At 39.6% G+C, this 18,908-nt stretch overlaps 1 protein-coding gene across 1 annotated transcript; it reads right to left on the bottom strand.

Moving 5' to 3' along the window:
- Positions 1-297: 297 nt before the first annotated feature.
- Positions 298-1,943, bottom strand: LOC114257420 (senescence-specific cysteine protease SAG12). The gene is made up of 2 exons (XM_028197165.2): positions 1,458-1,943; positions 298-1,079 (listed from the first exon to the last, which is right to left on the bottom strand). Exons 1-2 carry the CDS (start codon positions 1,900-1,902, stop codon positions 493-495), a joined length of 1,032 nt encoding a protein of 343 aa, XP_028052966.2. The 5' UTR covers positions 1,903-1,943; the 3' UTR covers positions 298-492.
- Between the last annotated feature and the right edge of the window lie 16,965 nt (positions 1,944-18,908).

Raw genomic sequence — 18,908 nt, 5'->3', positions numbered from 1 at the left:
CTCTTCTATCAATTGGCACACAAAAAAAAGAAGAAGTGTTCAGAATATAATATAAATAATAAAGTTGCCACTCGCTCTAACAGCTTAAACTTTTAGGTGAGGTGGTGGTCAACACATTTCAATATGGTATCAGAGAATAAAAATGTTTGTATGTGTTTGGACCGCTTTGCAGAAAAGGTTGACCGCATGTGATGGAGTGTCTTAGAAATATAATAAATAATAATGTTATCCTATCTCCAACAGTTTAGGTTTTTAGATGAGTTGGTATTTAGTAACCTAATTTTAAGAAACATAATATAACATAAAATATTAAGCGATTACATTTCTAGGGTAAAAAGCACCTTGCGTCTTCAAACATTTGTAAAAATTAATACAAGCATGAGTAGAAGAAAAACTAGACAGACCCTCATGGAGAAAGCCATTATTAGCTAGTCGGTTTGTGCATGAGGTTTGCACATAAAAGCTTAATGCAACATAAGTATCCTCATTATTTCACACAATAGGGTAAGAAGCATGCATGGCAATGCCACACAAGCCTTCATTTGCAGCAACATCTCTTTCGATCTTCATATATCCATTCTCACCCCATCCGGAGCCCCATGAATTCTTAACCAACCAATACTTAGTCCCATCACTTGTAGCTCCATATCCAATTATAGTGACAGCATGGTCAAGATTGGTGCCACAATTCCCAGTGAAGACACCACTCGAGTAAAACTTGAAGTCAGATCCACTACCTTCAATGGCAACAGAAATCGGTTGGTTGGCCACAGCCTGCAGAAGAGCCTGCTCATTATTAGATGATACATCTTCGTATCCAGTTATCATGGCTGCAGAGGTTGTTGCTCGGGTGTTGTCACAAGTGCCATCTTGTCCAACATAAGGGTAATTATCTTCTGTTGTGAGGCCATTGTTTTGTTTGATGAATTGAAAGGCCGTATCCATAGAGCCGCCTCCACAACCATTGTTATCCACATTACAATCAACAAGCTCTTGCTCAGACAATGATATTAGGTTACCATTTTTAAGTTGAGTAATACCTTCCATGGCTGCCACTGCTGAAAATGCCCAACAACATCCTATATTCACGATAAGCACCACACAAAAAAATAAATAAATACATAAATAAAAAAGTTATAAATAGAAAAGGAATTACAATTAAGTGGGTTATGATTATTTTACAAAAGGACATGATGTATTAACAGGTTCATGTTACATATTAATTCAAAGCATGACCCGATTATAGTCAACATAGGTGCTTCGACCGTCACAAGGCTCTCTTCTTTTTTATTTTTTTGGTAGCTAATCATTTTAAAATATTCATGACCACATGAGCCAATTTTTTATATATAGCAATCGATACTCCTGATACCATTGCACTGTAATCATATATAATAGTATTTCAAATTCTTGATTGATATAAATATATGTATACATATATATCATGTAATGCTTACCACATTGGCCTTGGTCCTTAACAGGAGTAACTGCACCTTTCTCTCGCCAGTCGATAGTAGCTGACACATCCGTAACATTTGCATACCTAAAAGATGCTGGTTTTGAGGTAGATGTCACTTTGGTTGGTTGTTTCTTGTAACCAGTATAAGAAGCACGAAACTCCTCATCGGTTAAGTCCGCAAATTGATTCACACGAAGCTTGTATGCTCGGTCTACACCTTCATTAAAGGCGTTTATATGTTGAACATTGTCCTTGAATACCTGAAATCGTGTATTCTTCTCTTCGACATCCTTGTAAATGCGTCCATGACGTGCCATCCATTGCTCGTGCATTTCTAGCATGGTTTGTTCGTTGAGAAGGCGAGAGGAAGCTTGAGAGGACAAAACTCCCAAGACAAAGAGAAATGCCAAGAAAATACATTGAAAATGGTTAGTTGAAGCCATGGAGTGAGTGAATGTATTTATGGGCACACTTACAAGAATTTTGCAGGGCTTGGGTTTTTATAGGCAAAGATTCCCATGAGATTAAATTCCATACAACTTACCCATAATACTCTAGTTTACGGTTAACCAATAAATAATGAACACATCATCATTTTCAAAGTGAATGCTGACTTTTCTCCTAGTGCATTACTCCTCCATCAGTTTTCACGTTGATTGCGTTTTTGTTAACGTAAACAAAGGGCAGAAATTCTATTTGGGGATGATTTGAAAAGGTTTTTTTTTTTTTAGCGACTTTTTATTATTAAAATATGAAGTGAAAATATAGAAAGTGTGTTTGAAAACAATTTTTTTTTTTTTTTTTTTTTTTTAGTTTTCACCTACAAAAATTAGAGAGAATCAAAAGAAATTTTTAACTTTTTTATACAAGATTTTTAATAATTTTTTAGTTTTTTTAAATAAAATATTAACTTTCCAAACAACCCCTTAACCATTAATAAAATTGTGAAAATCTTAACTTAATTATTTGAAACAATAAAATTAGATTTAAAATATGTAGAATAGTATTTAAATTTGTGCAAACTACATAGAAATTGATTGAACATAGTGTCTCACTGATCTTGAGCAAATACGGAAGCCAAATTAGAGAATTGCCTAACTACTCTGTTTGGTTAAATTTTCATAATATAGTTTTGAAAAATTTTCAAAAATTCATTCGGTGACATAAAAATAAAAATAAAAAAGTACTCATCATTTTCATATAATTTTCTTTCTTTTGGATTGAAAAAATAAAAAAGAAAAAAAATCCTTTTAGATGTTTATCTTTATCAAATTGATTTCAGTTTTTTAAAAATAAATTTCAAAAACTCAACCCCAACTGTCTTGGAAGACTAAACCGTTGTATGATGTAGTCAAAAGGTTCTAGAGAGCTGCTTGCTTGGGTTGATGAGTTGTGTTGCAACAAATTGATTTTTATTTTAGTTTTTTAGGAGATACCATACAATGAATTTTTTTTATCTGAAAGGGGATAAGAGTATAAAACTTGAAACCTATACTGATTATGTGATAATTGGGGCTCTAAACCAATTAACTAACAAAAATTTTTATGATAGAATATGTGAACAGTCTTTTTTAAGTAGTTGATAAACTATGAAGCACGGATACTTCAAAAAGGGTGACGTATCCGTATCGGATACTTATCGGATACCGATACTCTTCGGATACTCGCGGATACGTATCGGATATTTCTTAAAAGTATCAGATACTTCTTAATTAATTTTTTATTAATTTTGAAGTATCGGATACTTAATTTTGAAGTATCGGATACTCGAAGTTATATATTACTTATAATATTTTGTTTAGTTCTTTGATAAGAGGAATATAGTGAAAGTTAAAGTAATAAAATTTGTCAAATTGATGTATCCTTGTTGTCTCTCTCACTTCTCTCTCGCTTTTTCACTCTCTCACGTTTCTTCTCTCTACTCTCATTCTTTTTTTGGTGTTGGCATGTAAGGATGATGTTTAATTTGCATTTGCATTTGCTTTTGCTTTTAGTTTTGGATGTTTTATGAATGTTTGAGCACTTTTAGGTTAATAGGAATCCCTCTCCTTATTTATTAATTTACTTTAAGTTTTATTTTCATGCATATTACATTATTAAAATTATATAAAAAAAAATTATGAATGTATCCCCACTGTACCCGTATCGTACTTTTTAAAATTTTGACATATCGCCATATCCACATCCCCATATTACCATATTTGTATCCGTGCTTCCTAGGCTATCATTGATGACTTAAAAAAGTATATTTGCTGAAATTTTTATTTAAGGATGGTTTTTTGGCTTTAGCTAAGGTCTTGTGATATTCAATGATGAAGGGGAACAAGTTGAAACTATTGACCTTAAAGACTCTTAGTTTTATAGGAATCTTTCTTCTTTATCAAGTTGTCTTTTGCTTTAGGTTTTATTTTTATGCATACTGCATTACTAAAAATTATTAAAATAATATTTTTTACGAACGTATCCCCGCCGTACCTGTATCCTAGTTTTTCAAATTTTGTCGTATCGCCGTATCCGTATCGTATCGTATCCGTATCTCGTATCTGTATCCGTGCTTCCTAGTTGATAGACAATGATCGACTTAATGTGTATTGTAATTTTTAATATCAAAAAAATTGATTAAAATTTTTTTTTGAATAAAGCTTTGGACCCCCAGTGGGGGTACTGGGGGTCGCTGCCCATTGGTCCAAAAAAACAATTTTTTTTTTTTTTTTTTTTTTTTTTGAGTTTCCAGCCACCCCAGGCCGACACGTGGCACTGGGGGTCACTCGGGGTCACCCCAACTGGGGTCTGTAGCATTACTGTTTTTTTTTTGGGTGACGTTTTAAAAAGGTGCTTGACTCGCACAATCAACGGAAGACCTAATCGGTGGCTGGGCCCCCAAGGTTTCAAAAAGTTTCTCCAATCACTGAAAGTACAATTCAATTTAAAGAAAAATAGTGTAAAACCTCTTTTTAACTTCTTCTTTAGTTATCAATCTCATGGAAATACTTGTGATCACATACGTTGCGTTCTATATATTTGGAATTGTAATGTAAGAAATCTTCTTTTTCAAATTATATATTTTTCTTTGATATTTTTATCTTTATTTTCAAGCAAGTGTGAAAATTATAAATGTAAGGATAAAAAGCACTTAATCCCCCTTTGTTGCAAATGACCTCCTAATGTTTGAATATATGTAGAATCCAAACAAACGGCAAGTCGACTACATGCACCCTATTTACAGGTATTGCTCCATTTGATAGTTTTCCCTTAAAAAAATGATTTGTCCAAAAGATCAAAATGCCCTTATCCTTCACTATATAAAACAATACTATTAAATGGGTGTTAACACATCCTCCAAAATCCAAATTGATTATTTTATTTAATAATTTTTATCTCTTATTTATTTTTTTAATTTAATCAAATATTGATTTGTTTAATTTGTCTTTCACTCTATTTTCTTCTACTATATTGTGCTAAATGACTGCCTTTTTAAATTTTTTTTTTCTTTTCTATTTTTAAGTTTTATTGTTTACTTTTATTTTATTTTATTTTTTTTAAATCATAAAATTACCTTAACCTAATTTTTAATTTCTAACCCTCTTTTTTATTTAATAATATTTTAAAATAAACATATATATAGCAAATTAAATCACAAAACTTTACTGCTATGAAATTACCTTATTTAATAATATTTTAAATTAAACATACATAGATTTATATCTATAAAAAATTAAATAATAAATTAATCTAACTACCTTAATATTTTATCATAAAATGACCTTAATTCAATTAAAATTTTTAACTTAATTTCTTATTTAATAACATTTTAAATCATATATACAATTATAAATATTTAATTAAATCAAAAATTAATCTAAACACCTTTATTACCATAAAATCAAATCATAAAATTTAAAATTAAAACTTAAAAAAGAGAGGCAACCAGTAGTAGATATTGCAATGTTCTTAACAAATTGCACAGCAAAATAGAACAAAATTAAAGAAATCAACAAAAGCATCTAAAATGAAAATATTTTTTAAAAAAAGATAGGTGTTTGTATATATAACTTAAAATGTTTTTAAATAAGAAACGAAGTAAAAAATTAATAACTAATTAAGGTAATTTTATGATAATAAATTAGAAAATTTTACCCATAAATTCTATGGGGAATGTTGATCCATTTAGTTCTAAAAGTTTTCTTATGAACCAATTAGTTCTTTTTGTTTTGAAAAGTTGTATTTATTTGATTTGATTTGATGTCATTTGAGTTTAAGTGAATGCTCTTTTGTTATTCATTTTTCGTTTTTCGGGGTGGGAATGGAATCTTTTTTGGTTTGGGAATGGAAAAGTGAGGCGCAGAAGATTCTTTTTAGGAGGAATGGTAGCTGAAGTCTTGGTTGTCGAGTATGGAAATCTACATTTTTGTTAGTGTGTTTTGTTACTATTACATTGAAGTGTTAAATTAGAGTGCTACGTTTGGAAGAAGTAGAGTTTGGTGTATTACATTGATTGGAGTGTTACGTTTCGGAAAAATACACTAAGAAGTTTTTTTTTTTTTTTTTTTTTTTTTTTTTTTTTTTGTAATTTTACGTTATTATGTTTGAGAAATATACACTAAGATTTTTTTTACTATGTTATGTTTGAGAAAATTACACTAAAGAATTTTTGTGTATTACGTTGATTTGAGTGTTACGTTTGGGAAAAGTACAGTAAGAGTTTTTTTTTTTTTTTTTTTTGAAATGTTACATTTTTACGTTTGAGAAAAGTACACTATGGAGTTTTTTTGTATGTTACATTGGAGTGTTATGTTTGGGAAAAGTACACTAGGGACTTCTCCTGGAATGTTACATTGTTACGTTTGAGTGTAGCTCGGCTTTTTCGTGCACCCTTTCGGAAGATCGAATAAAAGAAAGCCCTACAGTTCAGGCTTCTGTGGTTTTGAATCTAATCTCACAACAAAGAGTCCAAATTCGAAAAATCGTTTTAGAAAATTGATTTTAGGCTCAAAAATGCCAAAATTGGACTGCTTTGCCAGATACAGAGTCGCCATCTAAATATTTTATTCTTGAGGAAATTTAGGAAATCCATGACTCATGCCAAAGGTCACATGTCCGTCATCACCAAAGTTGCCTTGGCTCAGGAACTTAGGTACGAGAGGGGAAGGTCATGAATTGAGCACCCTCGCTCGCTCAATCAAAGATCGGCCTCTACTAATCATGATATGATATTTTATAAACATTATGTGCTTTTGTTGATTATTAAACTAGCATTACTACGTGATGTGCACAATCAAGTATAGACTAGTTTGCTCAATTTGGAACAATTCAACTCATGTTTGTTTGCGAAAATGGTTTGAATTTTCCACCTCAAGTGGGCTTAAAGTTTGCGAATTTGCCACCAAACATAGTAGGCTTAAAACATGATTTTCCACTCAACAAAGTGAGTTTAAAATGCACATTTGTTGTATCGTTCCAATTCAAAGAACAAGCCGTCATCCACAGGCATTCAAGCAGTTTAGCATTTAAGCACATAGCCTTATGGTAAGCATCCAAGACATGATAACATTCACATTCATGCATGTAGGCTAGAGCATAAAAACTCATCGAGTACTGCAAGCTATACAAGTTAGTGAAATATGCATGATTCCGAACTATGTTAAGTGTCTATTGCAACACATACAATTTGCAATTAATAGGCTCAGCTACTAATATGACATATGGATCGATTTGATAACATGCGGTTAAACACGTATTCAAATAAGTATTGAAATAACAATGTAGTTTGAATGATGCGTCGAGCCTTGGTGCATGCAATACGAATGAATGAATGCAAGCATAAGGCATAAGGTATGCTAATTAAGACATGTCCCTAATCTAACCATCAAAAGCGGGTAAATAAAAGGGAGAAAGAGGTGGGGTTGGAAGACATGCACGCAGGTACGCACACACACACTTATTACAACATTACGCCGTCGCGAAGAAGGGTCCGAATGAATAAGTGCTAACTAACTAGCAACTAAGCTAAGCTAATTAAGCTAATCTAATTAAACTAATTAGACTAATTATTGCAAACCAAATGAATAACTAGCTAAGCTAATTACTAATTATTACAACACTTTTAACTAACTAGTAAACTAATTAATTAATTTACAACAAAAATGCACACGAACTAAGAAATTAAGACTTTTAACTACACTGCCACTGCTCCGCCTCGGGGAGTAGAAGATGTACATGCTCGGTTTTGGCCTGAAAAGACCTTCGTTTTGCTCTCAAAAGCCTCTGTTTGTAGGGTTGAGCATTTCCAGAACATTCCTGCTCCATCTTACCAAAATCAACTGAAGTTTACATCAGTGGCCTGCCGGCCATGGATGGATGTTGCCGGCCCTGGCCAAAAGGGTGGTTTGCTGGCCACTAATGGTGTACTACCGGCCACCAATGGTGCATTACCGGCCAGTGATCCATTAGATCACCATGCTGCAATAGAGTACAAACAGAGCAACAAGAGGGGTTTTCCAAGGATTGTATGCACAATTCACCTCTTCTCTTCATGGAAAAATCCAAAGAATTGTGAACTTAAACCACAATCCACCAATCAAAGCAATTACATTGCATGGTGGCTTGTGATTCAAGGTATGCAAGCTTAATAAATGCAAAACCAAACACTCAAGAACCATCACCCTATCATGCATGATCAAGGGTAATGGAGACCTAGGAAAGTGGCACATTTCATCACTTTTGAGTATGAAATGTCTTATTTTCCTTGTGCTCAAACTAACGTCCGATTTGAACACATGCAATGCAACAGAAAGAAAATATTTATCTTGCCTCTTTTACTTATCAATTTTGTTCACACATTCTAGTTACCAACCATCCTTTAATCACATTAAGTCCAAATGGTGAATTAAGTCCCCTAAATGGAAAGAAAGTCCAAACCAAAGGTTGTTTTAGGCATGAAGAGACCTCATGTTGTTAGTAATGAACCCCCAAAGGGATTAAACCATTAAGCACAAAACCTCAATTTCATGTTCTAAACAAGCAAATGGTTTGAACCACTTTCAAAGCAAAAATAAAACCAAGAAAGGAGGAAAGTTGCAAAAATGATTAAGTGCTGAAAATGAGTGATAAACGCATAAACAAATGCTATCAACTCAAACAAGAAGGTGTCTAGAGCCTAAAACACCAAGCTTGTGAGGACTATTGCACTACAACCGTACAAAACAAGACTCAACTGACCCAAACAACCCAAAATAGAGCTAAAGCAGGCTATTTCAGAGGCAAAAACATGCTGCAATTAAGCTAAAACAAGCTAGAAAAATAAGCCAACACATGAAGTTAACTAGACTAGCAAACAAGACACAAGGAGGGGAGGCTAACCCCTCCAATTTTGGACTTCAAAATGAGTTTTTCCCACTGAAAAACCTTTGAAATTCAGTGGTTAAAGGCCCAAAAAAAGGTAGTTTTATAATGGGAAACAAAAGTGCAAAGGCCTTAATGACAAGAAATAAAGAGGGATGAACCACCCCCAACCTTTAATGGCCCAAAACACCAATTTCAGCCCATGAAAACAAAGTTTTTTATAGCTCAAAATCAGCCCATAACAGTAGGAAAAAGATGGAAAAGCAAGTAAGCAAAGTAAGCTTAAACGGCTAGTATTATACCTCTTGAAGAGAAAAGTGGTTCTTGCAGCGATCCCAATTTTGCCACTTCACTGAGTATGGCAGGGATCGAGCTGCCCGGTCAGCTCGCGGGGGTCAAGGGGGCAACGCCCCTTGGCAGGTCCTAGGGCAGTGCCTTGGCGGGGTTGGGGGGCAGCGCCCCGAAGCAAAAATGAAAAATGTATTAGAAGTTGCTTGTCCGCTCGAGCGGAGAATGTTTGGTTCCAGAAGTTTGACCTGTATGCAAAAGTACTGGGAAAGTGTATTTGACGCTCGAGCGGGGCTTTCCACGCTCGAGCGGACCATGTTATATCAATTCGTGAATCTAATATTTCAAATCACTTTTGTATATCTCTCTAAAAACCCTTTCCTCTCCCTTTTCTCTACATTTCCCTACATCAAATTGGATCAAAACCTTGATTTCTTAAGATCCATTAGAGTTCTACCATATGTTCTTCATCAAAGTTGGTTAACTTCTCGAGAGCTTCGTTGTATGCGGTGAAGATCGAGTTTCGACACCGTTGATTTTGGGGGTTTCATCTCATTTCTTCTTCAAAACTTGAGCTAGGGATTTTCTTAGAGCTATATATATATATTTTTGCAAGATCTGTATGATTTTCGAAATCATCTTTCGATACCTTTGAAAATTGATTGTTGATTCAAGAAGTTGACCGATTTTGAAAGTGGGTTTGTCTCTTGTTCTTTTAAAATGATCTTATGAGTTTTGATCTTCGTTGATTGAAGAAAATATGATTTTGGAAAGTTTTCTTTCAAAACATTTGAGTTGTATAGTTTTGGTGAGAAAACTTAGAATTTGGGAATTTTTTTGAAAGAGACTGAAAATTCATGAATGATATTGTTATATTTATTTTGTGTGTCAATAAATGGATGTTTGGAAAATTTCTTATTTATATTTATATAAATGATGAATTTCAGGGAATATGAGAATTGTTGTTCATTTTGGAAATTATTGTTCAAAACGCTGAAATATTCTTGAAATGACTAATTGTTGAGGATACTTGCGAAGAGGGAATTGTGTTATTCCTTAGTTAATTTGTTAATTAATTAGGTAATTTGTAATAATTAATTAGCTTGCGAGTTAGTTAATTTGTACTATTTTTTTGGTCCCTCCGAGCGAGGGTGAATTTGTAATAAGTGTGGGTGCGTGTGTGCATGTCTTCCAACCCCCACTTCTTTCTCCCTTTTACTTACCTGCTTTGATGGTTAGTAATAGGTCATGTTTAATTTAGCATATCTTATGCCATGCATGCGTGCATCATTCATCAGTATTGCATGCACCGGGCTCGGCGCATCATGCTAGCTGCACTAGTATTTCAAATCTAACTTGAATACATGCTACTTGTTCATTTTCACATGTCATTCATAGACTAGCCGAGCCTACTCTAGTGACATTCCATATGCGTTGCATTAGGCATTTGAACATGGACTTGGATCATACATTGATTGCTAACGAGTTCTTTGTTTTGGCACGGAGTACGATGTAAGTATTTATGCTTTAGCATCCTTGCATGCGTGTGAGTGTTGCCATGATAGCATGATTACCATGAGGCTAGCTGCTTATGTGATACAACTGCTTGAATGCCTGTGGGTGAAGGTTGGATTGTCTGAGTTGGAATAGCTCCTTGAAATCCGTGTTTTAGTCTACTTGCGAGTAGCAAATTCCAAAACATTTTTTCAAAACAAATCGGATATGCAATGCTTATTCCCAAATTAGGCAATCTAGTCTATACTTGTTTGCTGTGCGCATAACATAGTAATTCTAGGCTAATAACCGGAATAAGAACACATAATGTTTTCAAAAACGGATATCATGGTTAGTAGAGGCCGATCTTTGGATCGGGCGAGAGGGGGTGCTTATAGCTGACCTTCCCCAATCGTACCCAAGTTCCCGAGCCGAGGCAACTTTGGTGATGACGGACACGTGGCCTTTGGCACCGAGTCAGGGTTTCCTAAATTTCCCAAAATAAAATATTTAGGTGACGATTCTGTATCTGGCAAAGTAGTCCATGTTTGGCACTTCTTTTCAAAAATCTGTTTCTCAAAACGATTTGCCAGATTTGGACTCTTTGGTTCAGATTAAGAACCGTGACACAAAATCGAGTCCGAACCGTAGCGGTGTCCCTCGCGGGCGCGTCTACAGTTTCTGGCGACTCCGCTGGGGATTTTAGAGAGCTTGACTCGAACTTGTGATATCCTGTTTTGATTACACTTATGTGTCTCTTTGCATTGCATGTGCATTGGTGCGCCTAGGAACACAGTGTTTGTCATCCGCCATTCCTGAATGGTTTGCCGGAGGCTTGTCTTGTCAAGACATGACCATAAGGCTGACCGGTTATGGGCTCTGACAGTATAGGAACACAAACCCCGATTTTATCGGGGCACCCTTTTCGACCATTCGTCCTAGTGCATATTCGGATCCATAGTGACCATTCCAAGCTAGGACACGTTGCTTACCTAATGTTAGGTTGTTTGAAAACTGCTGCGTGCATAGTGAAACCCTAGCTCCTGATAAAATAGGACAGGGAAACCCTACCCCTCCATAGGGGTGCTTCGGCTCTCTTTACTTGCTATATGCTTTTAGAGTGTATCTCTACAGGAACGTACATATCAGTTTGCAAGTTTAAATATCAGACCTGAGGGCGTCAGTGTCAGTTTATGAGAATTCGTTATCTGCGGGTATCAAGTTGAGTTTTGGGAACAGTGATTTTTGGGGAACAGTGATCAGCAGTAAAGTACAGTTGTTCAGCTATACCCCTGTTTGATCCATTTGGGCTGAAATGCTGCTTGTTGTCTCATTCAGTTCGGACAGCTGGTACAGAATAGCTAGTGTTTTCCCTTGCTGAGGCAGGACTTATGATGACGTAGAATTCGGAAGAGATCATGGTTATGACAGCTGCATTAGATCAAGGGATCACTCTGCAAGGTGAGACCAATATTGATATGCCACATCCACCCAGGTCGCCTGTTATGCACCCGGTCTTGGCCCCCCAGCTATACCAGGCTCGCGAGCCTACTACATTTGAACTAATGGGGATGATAGGTGATCTCCAGAGGTCTGTGGCGGATCTCGCCTACGGAATGTCAGTTTCACCTCCAGCCGCACCATATACCGGGAGTTTTGTACCCCAGGAGCCCCCACTGTTGGGGCGAATTGTGATTGAACTTAGCCAACCGGAGATGGCCTCCAGCTATGGTAATGACATATCAACATCAACCCAAACCCTCGATCAGGCTGAGGCTAGAGGAAAAGACAAAATGAAGGTAGATGCCGATCCTATTGAACAACTGCTGCGGGCAGTCGAGGCTTTGAAAGCCTGGGGGATGAACAAGCAACAGATATCCGCAGTTGCGGCAAAAACTGTGGAGGATGCTTTCCCCACTCCACCTGAGGGTAGTTCAAGTTAGTCAGATAATCGGGATAGGCCCCGTCATGCCAGAACAATTCCTTCTATTCCCGCCCCTGCACCTGGGAAAGATCAGAAAGCCAAGGCAGTGCCTGCCGACCCCTTTGCTTGTGCGTCTAGTAAGAACGCTCAGACTTCAAAATACCTGCCCCGAAGGCACAGGGTCTTTCATGCTCTCTACATGCCTCTATCTAAGGCACTTCAGATCCTTGCCGAGAGGGGACACCTTAAACCCTTGGAGCCTCGGCCTCTCCCGAAGAATCTCCCTGCTACGCATGATGCTGCTCAGTACTGCGCGTACCACCAGCAGATAGGCCATGCTACCGACAATTGTTTCTGCCTCTGTCATGAGGTGCAAGATTTGATTGACAACGAAGTTATCCTCCCGCCCACCTCAGCCAAGTCCGTTACCACCTAGTTATTGGATTTTGAGGACACAGATACTGCAAGTATGTAATCAGAAAGTTTACCACCTACGGGCGGCATTTGGTATATTTTGGATGGGGCGTCTGGTACGTAATTTTGAGCATCTATGAACGCTAGCTTTGTAAATTCTGGCTTGAGTATCGAGTCAGTCTTTTGTTTTGGGCCTGTCTCTTTGTCTTGAGTCAGTCTTTTTGCTTAAGGGTCTGTCTTGTTGTAGCGAGTCAATCTCCTTTGTATAGAATATCAGGTGATTCCGGGATTGTTGCCTCGAACACCGTTTTGTCTTGTAATTACCCGTTTTTATTTTTGAGTCTGTTTCTGCCGAGGGGCCAGTTATACCAACAAATCTGAATGAAACAGCCGTGGCTATCTCACTTTCATGCTTGCTTTCAGTGTGAGTTAGTTGTGCCAGAGGATTTGAATGGGCTGACAGTACATCTCGCCTGCTCTCTTGCGCGTCAAACTCATTGCATTAACCTAAGTTTTTCAAAAACCTCCTTTGAACACTGCGGTGACAAAAATGAAGAGGAAGGAATTCCTCGGGTTTTGCAATATTTTGATCATTTTGAGAGAAAGAGAGGCATGCTAAGCCTTTTAATGAATGAAATCATGCTTGTTGGCGTGAGTATTGAGAAGTACCCTGGCTTGATCCAGATTGGTTCCACACTATCTTCGGCGCGAACGATTTGTCGCTTTCTTAAAAACTTTCAAAAACAAATGTTTTGCGCGGCCCTGTGAAGACCTATATGGAATCGCTCTTAAGATTGTGCAGCCTAGGATCGCTCTCAGCCTGAAGATTCGACCTGCTTGTTTTGAACCTTGAACCCGTTCAGAACGTTCAACGGACAACTGTCAGGGGAGGCCCGTGTGGCCAGTTTTGAAGCAGCCCTCGAACAAGAGGCACCAAAGTCGAATCGAAAAGATTAGATCTCACCGGAAGAAGCTCGTGGAGCAGCCATGATGGATTCTTCTGCAAATCATTGCAGCAGCCGTTCTCCTAGATACAGAGAGGCTTCAACTCCAAGAACCATTTGGCATGGACTTGTTACACTTTTACCCTTTTGAGAGGCTCGCTGGGCTGAAAACCCGAAAGGGCGACCCAGGCAAAAGTTAGAGCAAGAGAAAAATACAAGAAAATGCAAAAGAGAGAAAGAAAAAGAGAAGAAATGAAATCAAAAAAATCAAGAAGAAAAAAAAAATAATAGAAAAAAGAAATAAAAAGAAGCTCGCGAGGTCGAAAACCCACATTGGGCACCTTGGCAAAAGTTAGAGCCTAAAAAGTGAAGGTTAAAATACCCGAGTGTACCTTAACCGGAACTACGTAAGGCTTGATTCCCATGTTTGGGATACGTAGGCAACTTCGTCCTGAAGTCCAGCCCCTAAAGCTTTTATAGCGACTAAGTCCATGCAATGGTTTTCTTAATCATCCTTGATTCCCATGTTTGGAGTGTCTAGGCAATTTCATCCCAAAGTCCAGTCGCCAACACCTTCCGAGGTGACTGTGTCCATATATTTGTTATGACCGTCTTCGTCATCTCTGTGCCCAAGAATTCAACCACCACCAATGAAGACTGTTTGCAGACTGCTGCGGCACCATCCAAACAAGGGGCAACTTTCTGTTGCCACGAGTCGTCGCGAGTCGCCATTCAAACCAGGGGCAACTTTCCGTTGCCATCCACCCCTTTCAAGCCAGGGGCAATTTTCCATTGCCTCCGATCCGAGGTTGCGCATCTCAAAGAGTAAGTTCCATGCTTGCTGAGCATTGACTGTTTGCAAAATAGTTTTTGAAAATTTTTACTGAGGTTGACTATTTTCTCGAAAAACTATTCCATTTTCCAAAACTGGACCATTTTCTTGGACCCAAAAAGGAAAATTTTCAGTGCTTACAGCCTGACTTGCATGGTTTTCAAATCAAAAATCGAACAAGTACGTTAATCCGACTCTCATCTTGATCAAAACTGTTTTAGTAGAAAACCAAAACAAAAAAATGGTCAAAATGATGAACTAGGGGCACAGTTGAGTCAGGCGTTCTGTCTTTCCCCCGTCGTCAACATACTTGCCAGGAGGGTACTCTACCCACCAGAAGAAATAGCTGCGAGCTAATGGCATTGGGCATGAACCCGCAACTTCCTATTCATTCATTAATCACCTTGGGGAGGGACGAAAAATGAGAGAATAAAGAATAGAGAGGTGTAAGTTGAGAGAAAAAGCGAGCCAAAGGGTTTTGAGAGAAAAAAAAACCGAGCCTGAGTGCCAGAGTGATGTGAGAATCACAAACGAGAAAAGGGTGGGAAACAATACCCAGAGCAACTGGCTCCTCGTGATCTGAGGTCTCCCATCTCCGTTAACGCGTCTGTATGACGCGTCTTTTGTTTTGTTTACCTCAACTCTTGTTTTGAGTCTTTTCCGAGCGTGTCTCGTTGTGTTTAGGTCGCATACCCTTTTGTTTGAGTCCTCCCCGCTGTGTTCAGTTGTAGGCTCGATACCCAGGTTTGAAAAACCCTTATTTAATTTCAAAAATCGTTTATACTCAGAATGCTGTGCCATTCTCTATATTTGATTGTGTTTCAACTCCAGTTGGTTTCACCCCCGTAGTCCGTCTTGTCAGATTCAGCTGTTTGTTCAGGACTTGCTGTGTGAAAAATGAACCAAATGCTGTATTACGGGCTGTATGCAGATTAATCCCCAGTAGAGTAAGGGCCGTGTGTCCAGAATCAGGCAGTGGGTTGCTCGGGTTATTTTGCCGTTGGCTGTTTAGTTATCTGATTATTACAGTACAAGTGTTCAATTTTTAGACAACCAATCAATTTCATTTACATTGAGGTGTAATATGGTGTGATGCAATACAAAGTATGAAATGTAAAGATATACGGATGTAAACACTTTTTCAAATAAAAAGCCTGTTTCATTTCATTATCTTTTCAAGTACACAAGTTTTGGAAACAAAAATCTGCCTGTGGCAGTACAAAGTATCCTAACTACCCAACAAAAAGGAAAAGTACAAGAAAGAAGAAAAACAACAAAAATCTGTATCCATGCCAAGCGGCTCCGAGGGCTATCGGTCTGTCCTAGTCCTCTTCCTGGACGAAGGTCCAGGAGCATCATCAGCATCGTCATCAGAGCCCGAGCTAGTGCCGCCTCCGGTCTCCTCCTCCGATGACTCCGCCTCCGCCTCCGACTCCTCCTCATCATCATCATCAGGGACTGGAGCCCGCGAACTACTCTCGACGTGAGTGCGCCCCGCCTTGGTGCGAGGGAATACTCTGCCCTCCTCATCTCTCCCTCGGGCAGGGACGGAAGGTCCAGCTGGAGCACCTCATACAAAGGGAATCTAGAAGGGAGGCTGGAAAAGTACATAAAAGGCAAATGCATCAGTATACCGTGAGCAGTTTATCAGTGCAGAATGCAGTATATGAGTACAGTGTATGAATGCCATGAGCAGTTTGTCAGTGCAGAGTACAGTGTATAAATGCAGTGTATGCAGTGTATCAGATGCTGTGAGATTAGTGTGTCAGGTGTTGTGTCGTGCATCAGATTACGTGAATCAGCTTGTGAGTGATTTGAGGCCGTGATCAGAAGAACATAACGGAATATTGTAGAGGGCCAGGAGGTCAAAGGTCCGCTGTAGCATCCCCATCATGGAGGCATTCAACTCCACGGACTGCCGGGTGTACTCGGAGGATGCCTGCATGAGTACAAGATATATCAGTATTCCGCGGAATATCAAATAAACTGAAATGAAATGCCAATGCAAGATGCAAAATGAAGTAATACATACCGGAGGCAAGTCGGGGATGCCGGCTAACTCATGATCAGCCGGGGGAGGAGAAAATGGGATCTGGTAGGTCGCCCCACCCTGTCCTCTGTATGTCAGTGAAGTGGGCAGAGCAGGCCAACCGGTCCCCCGTCCTCCCTGAACTCCGCCCCTGCCACGGACTCGAGCCCTCCTCGATGCTCCTGCTCCAGCTCCCGCTCCTGCCCTAGCTGCTGGCGCCACAGGCCTAGCTCCCTCAGCTCGACGGCCGCTGCTCAGAGACCGCATAATGTACGTCTGCACGTACTCTCTGTAGTCGCCGACGCCTCTGAAGCGGGTCGCCTCCCAGCCGATAGTATAATCGGCCATCTGCTCGGTAGTGAGTCTCTCGGTCTCCCTCATGTCCTCAGGAGGGTGAACCGGGACTATCTGCTCTGGTAACCCTAGGGTCTGGCGTAGGAAACGCTCACCCAGGTACCAAGCCCGACAGACCGGGCCCTCCAGTAAGATCCGGAAATGCGAGGTCTCCTCAGCACCGGCAAATCGGTCCCGAATCGTCGCCGGCAACGGAGCCCAAGGCTGCCAAGTGATCTGAAAGTGACATACAGTTTGTTATCTATCGTTATTGAAATATGCAGTGAAAAGCGAAGCTTAGATAAATTCTGAAATAAAACAAACCTCGGCAGGGGTGATAGTGTCGAAGTAGCGGCGAAAGAAGCTAAATGTCTCTCGTGGCCTCCACACGCATCTCCCGTCGAAGCGTCGCGAGAACAGGACGACGAGGGGGTCTCCGTGTCTGGCACGGGTGCAAGCCTAGGAAAGTAGGCATAGACCCACAACTGCAGAGAAAACGTCAATATGATTATCAGATAAGAGCGGAATGCAAAGTAAAACAGGAATAACAGGGACAGATATTGTGCAGTGTGTTGCGCAGACAGTGTATTGTGTACAGTGTACAGTGTACAGTGTGAGCAGTGTACAGTTAGTGTAAAGCAGAGTGTATGTGTGTGCCGTGTGTGCAGTATACAGTTAGTGAAAAATAGACTACAGTGTGTGCAATACAGAATACAGTACGGAGTACAGAAGATAGAAAAGCAGAAATGAAAAGCGGGAAAGAAACGTACCTCCCAAGCACGCCAATAGCCTCCGAGTAACTGTCCGCTGCCACGGGAAGCCGAGCTCATATACCCGTAGAGTGTGGCCAGAGCGGCGCCGCTCCAATCATAGTGCAAGATCTTCCTGACATCCACCAATGCACTAAGCAGGCAGAGGGGCACGGTGTTCGCCTGGTCGGCGAAAATGGTCGTCCCCAGCATGAACATGAGAAAGCCGCGCGCATATCTCTCCACGGCCTCCTGGGTCATCTGCGCCTCCTCCACCAACGCGGGCTGGACCCTGAACTACACCTCGAACCAGGAGTAACGAACAAAGCCTGGACGGGCGAGAGGTGGCACCTCGCCAAGCAGATGGATCTGAGCGGCAGTCCACTCGTCCATATCAGTGTCGAAGGGGATCGGATCACCCCCTACCCCGATGCCTGTGAGCATCGAGAAATCATAGGGAGTCATCGTCATGTCTCCCGTCGCAGATAGGTGGAACGAGTCTGTGGTGTCCCACCACCTCTTCACTAGAGCGGCAAGTAAGGGCCTGCAGGTCGTCAGTTTGGATAATCCCCTGCAGAAAGCGCCAAAGCCCGCCTGGTCCACAATGTGGCGAACCGCGTCGGGAAGCTCAGCATACCAGTCCCGAGCGGCAATGTTCCCATACCCGCAGACGGTATGGGAATCCCCCTGTAATCAAAAATAATTGCAAGGTAATTTTCAAAATGCAGTTTTAAGAAGCATACAGTTATACAGCATGTGTGCAAGCTTTTCAGATTCAAACAGATATCGGGTATCAGTGTGATTGTAATAAAATACAGTGTGCACCGTGTGTTAGAGTGATTCAGGGCCAGCGTAGTGTGTGTGCACATGTCAGCCTCAAACAGATATCAGTTGCCAGTATGGTTGCGATCAACTACAGTGCACAGTGTGTCAATATATCTGAGTCAAGCAGTTAAAGAATGTAATCAGCTATGGCAGTTTTTATATTCTACATTGCGAAAAATAAAACAGAGAAAGGAATGTTACCTTGGAAGCGCTGAAGGATAAGTGAGATGTAGGCTCACGTAGGAGGAGCTCTGGTGGCATCGCTCTGTCGAAACT

This window comes from Camellia sinensis, chromosome 5 (genome assembly GCF_055761805.1).
Source record: "Camellia sinensis isolate YWXY chromosome 5, ASM5576180v1, whole genome shotgun sequence".
In the NCBI taxonomy this organism is placed as follows: domain Eukaryota; kingdom Viridiplantae; phylum Streptophyta; class Magnoliopsida; order Ericales; family Theaceae; genus Camellia; species Camellia sinensis.
This window is presented reverse-complemented; position numbering and strand designations above follow the sequence as displayed.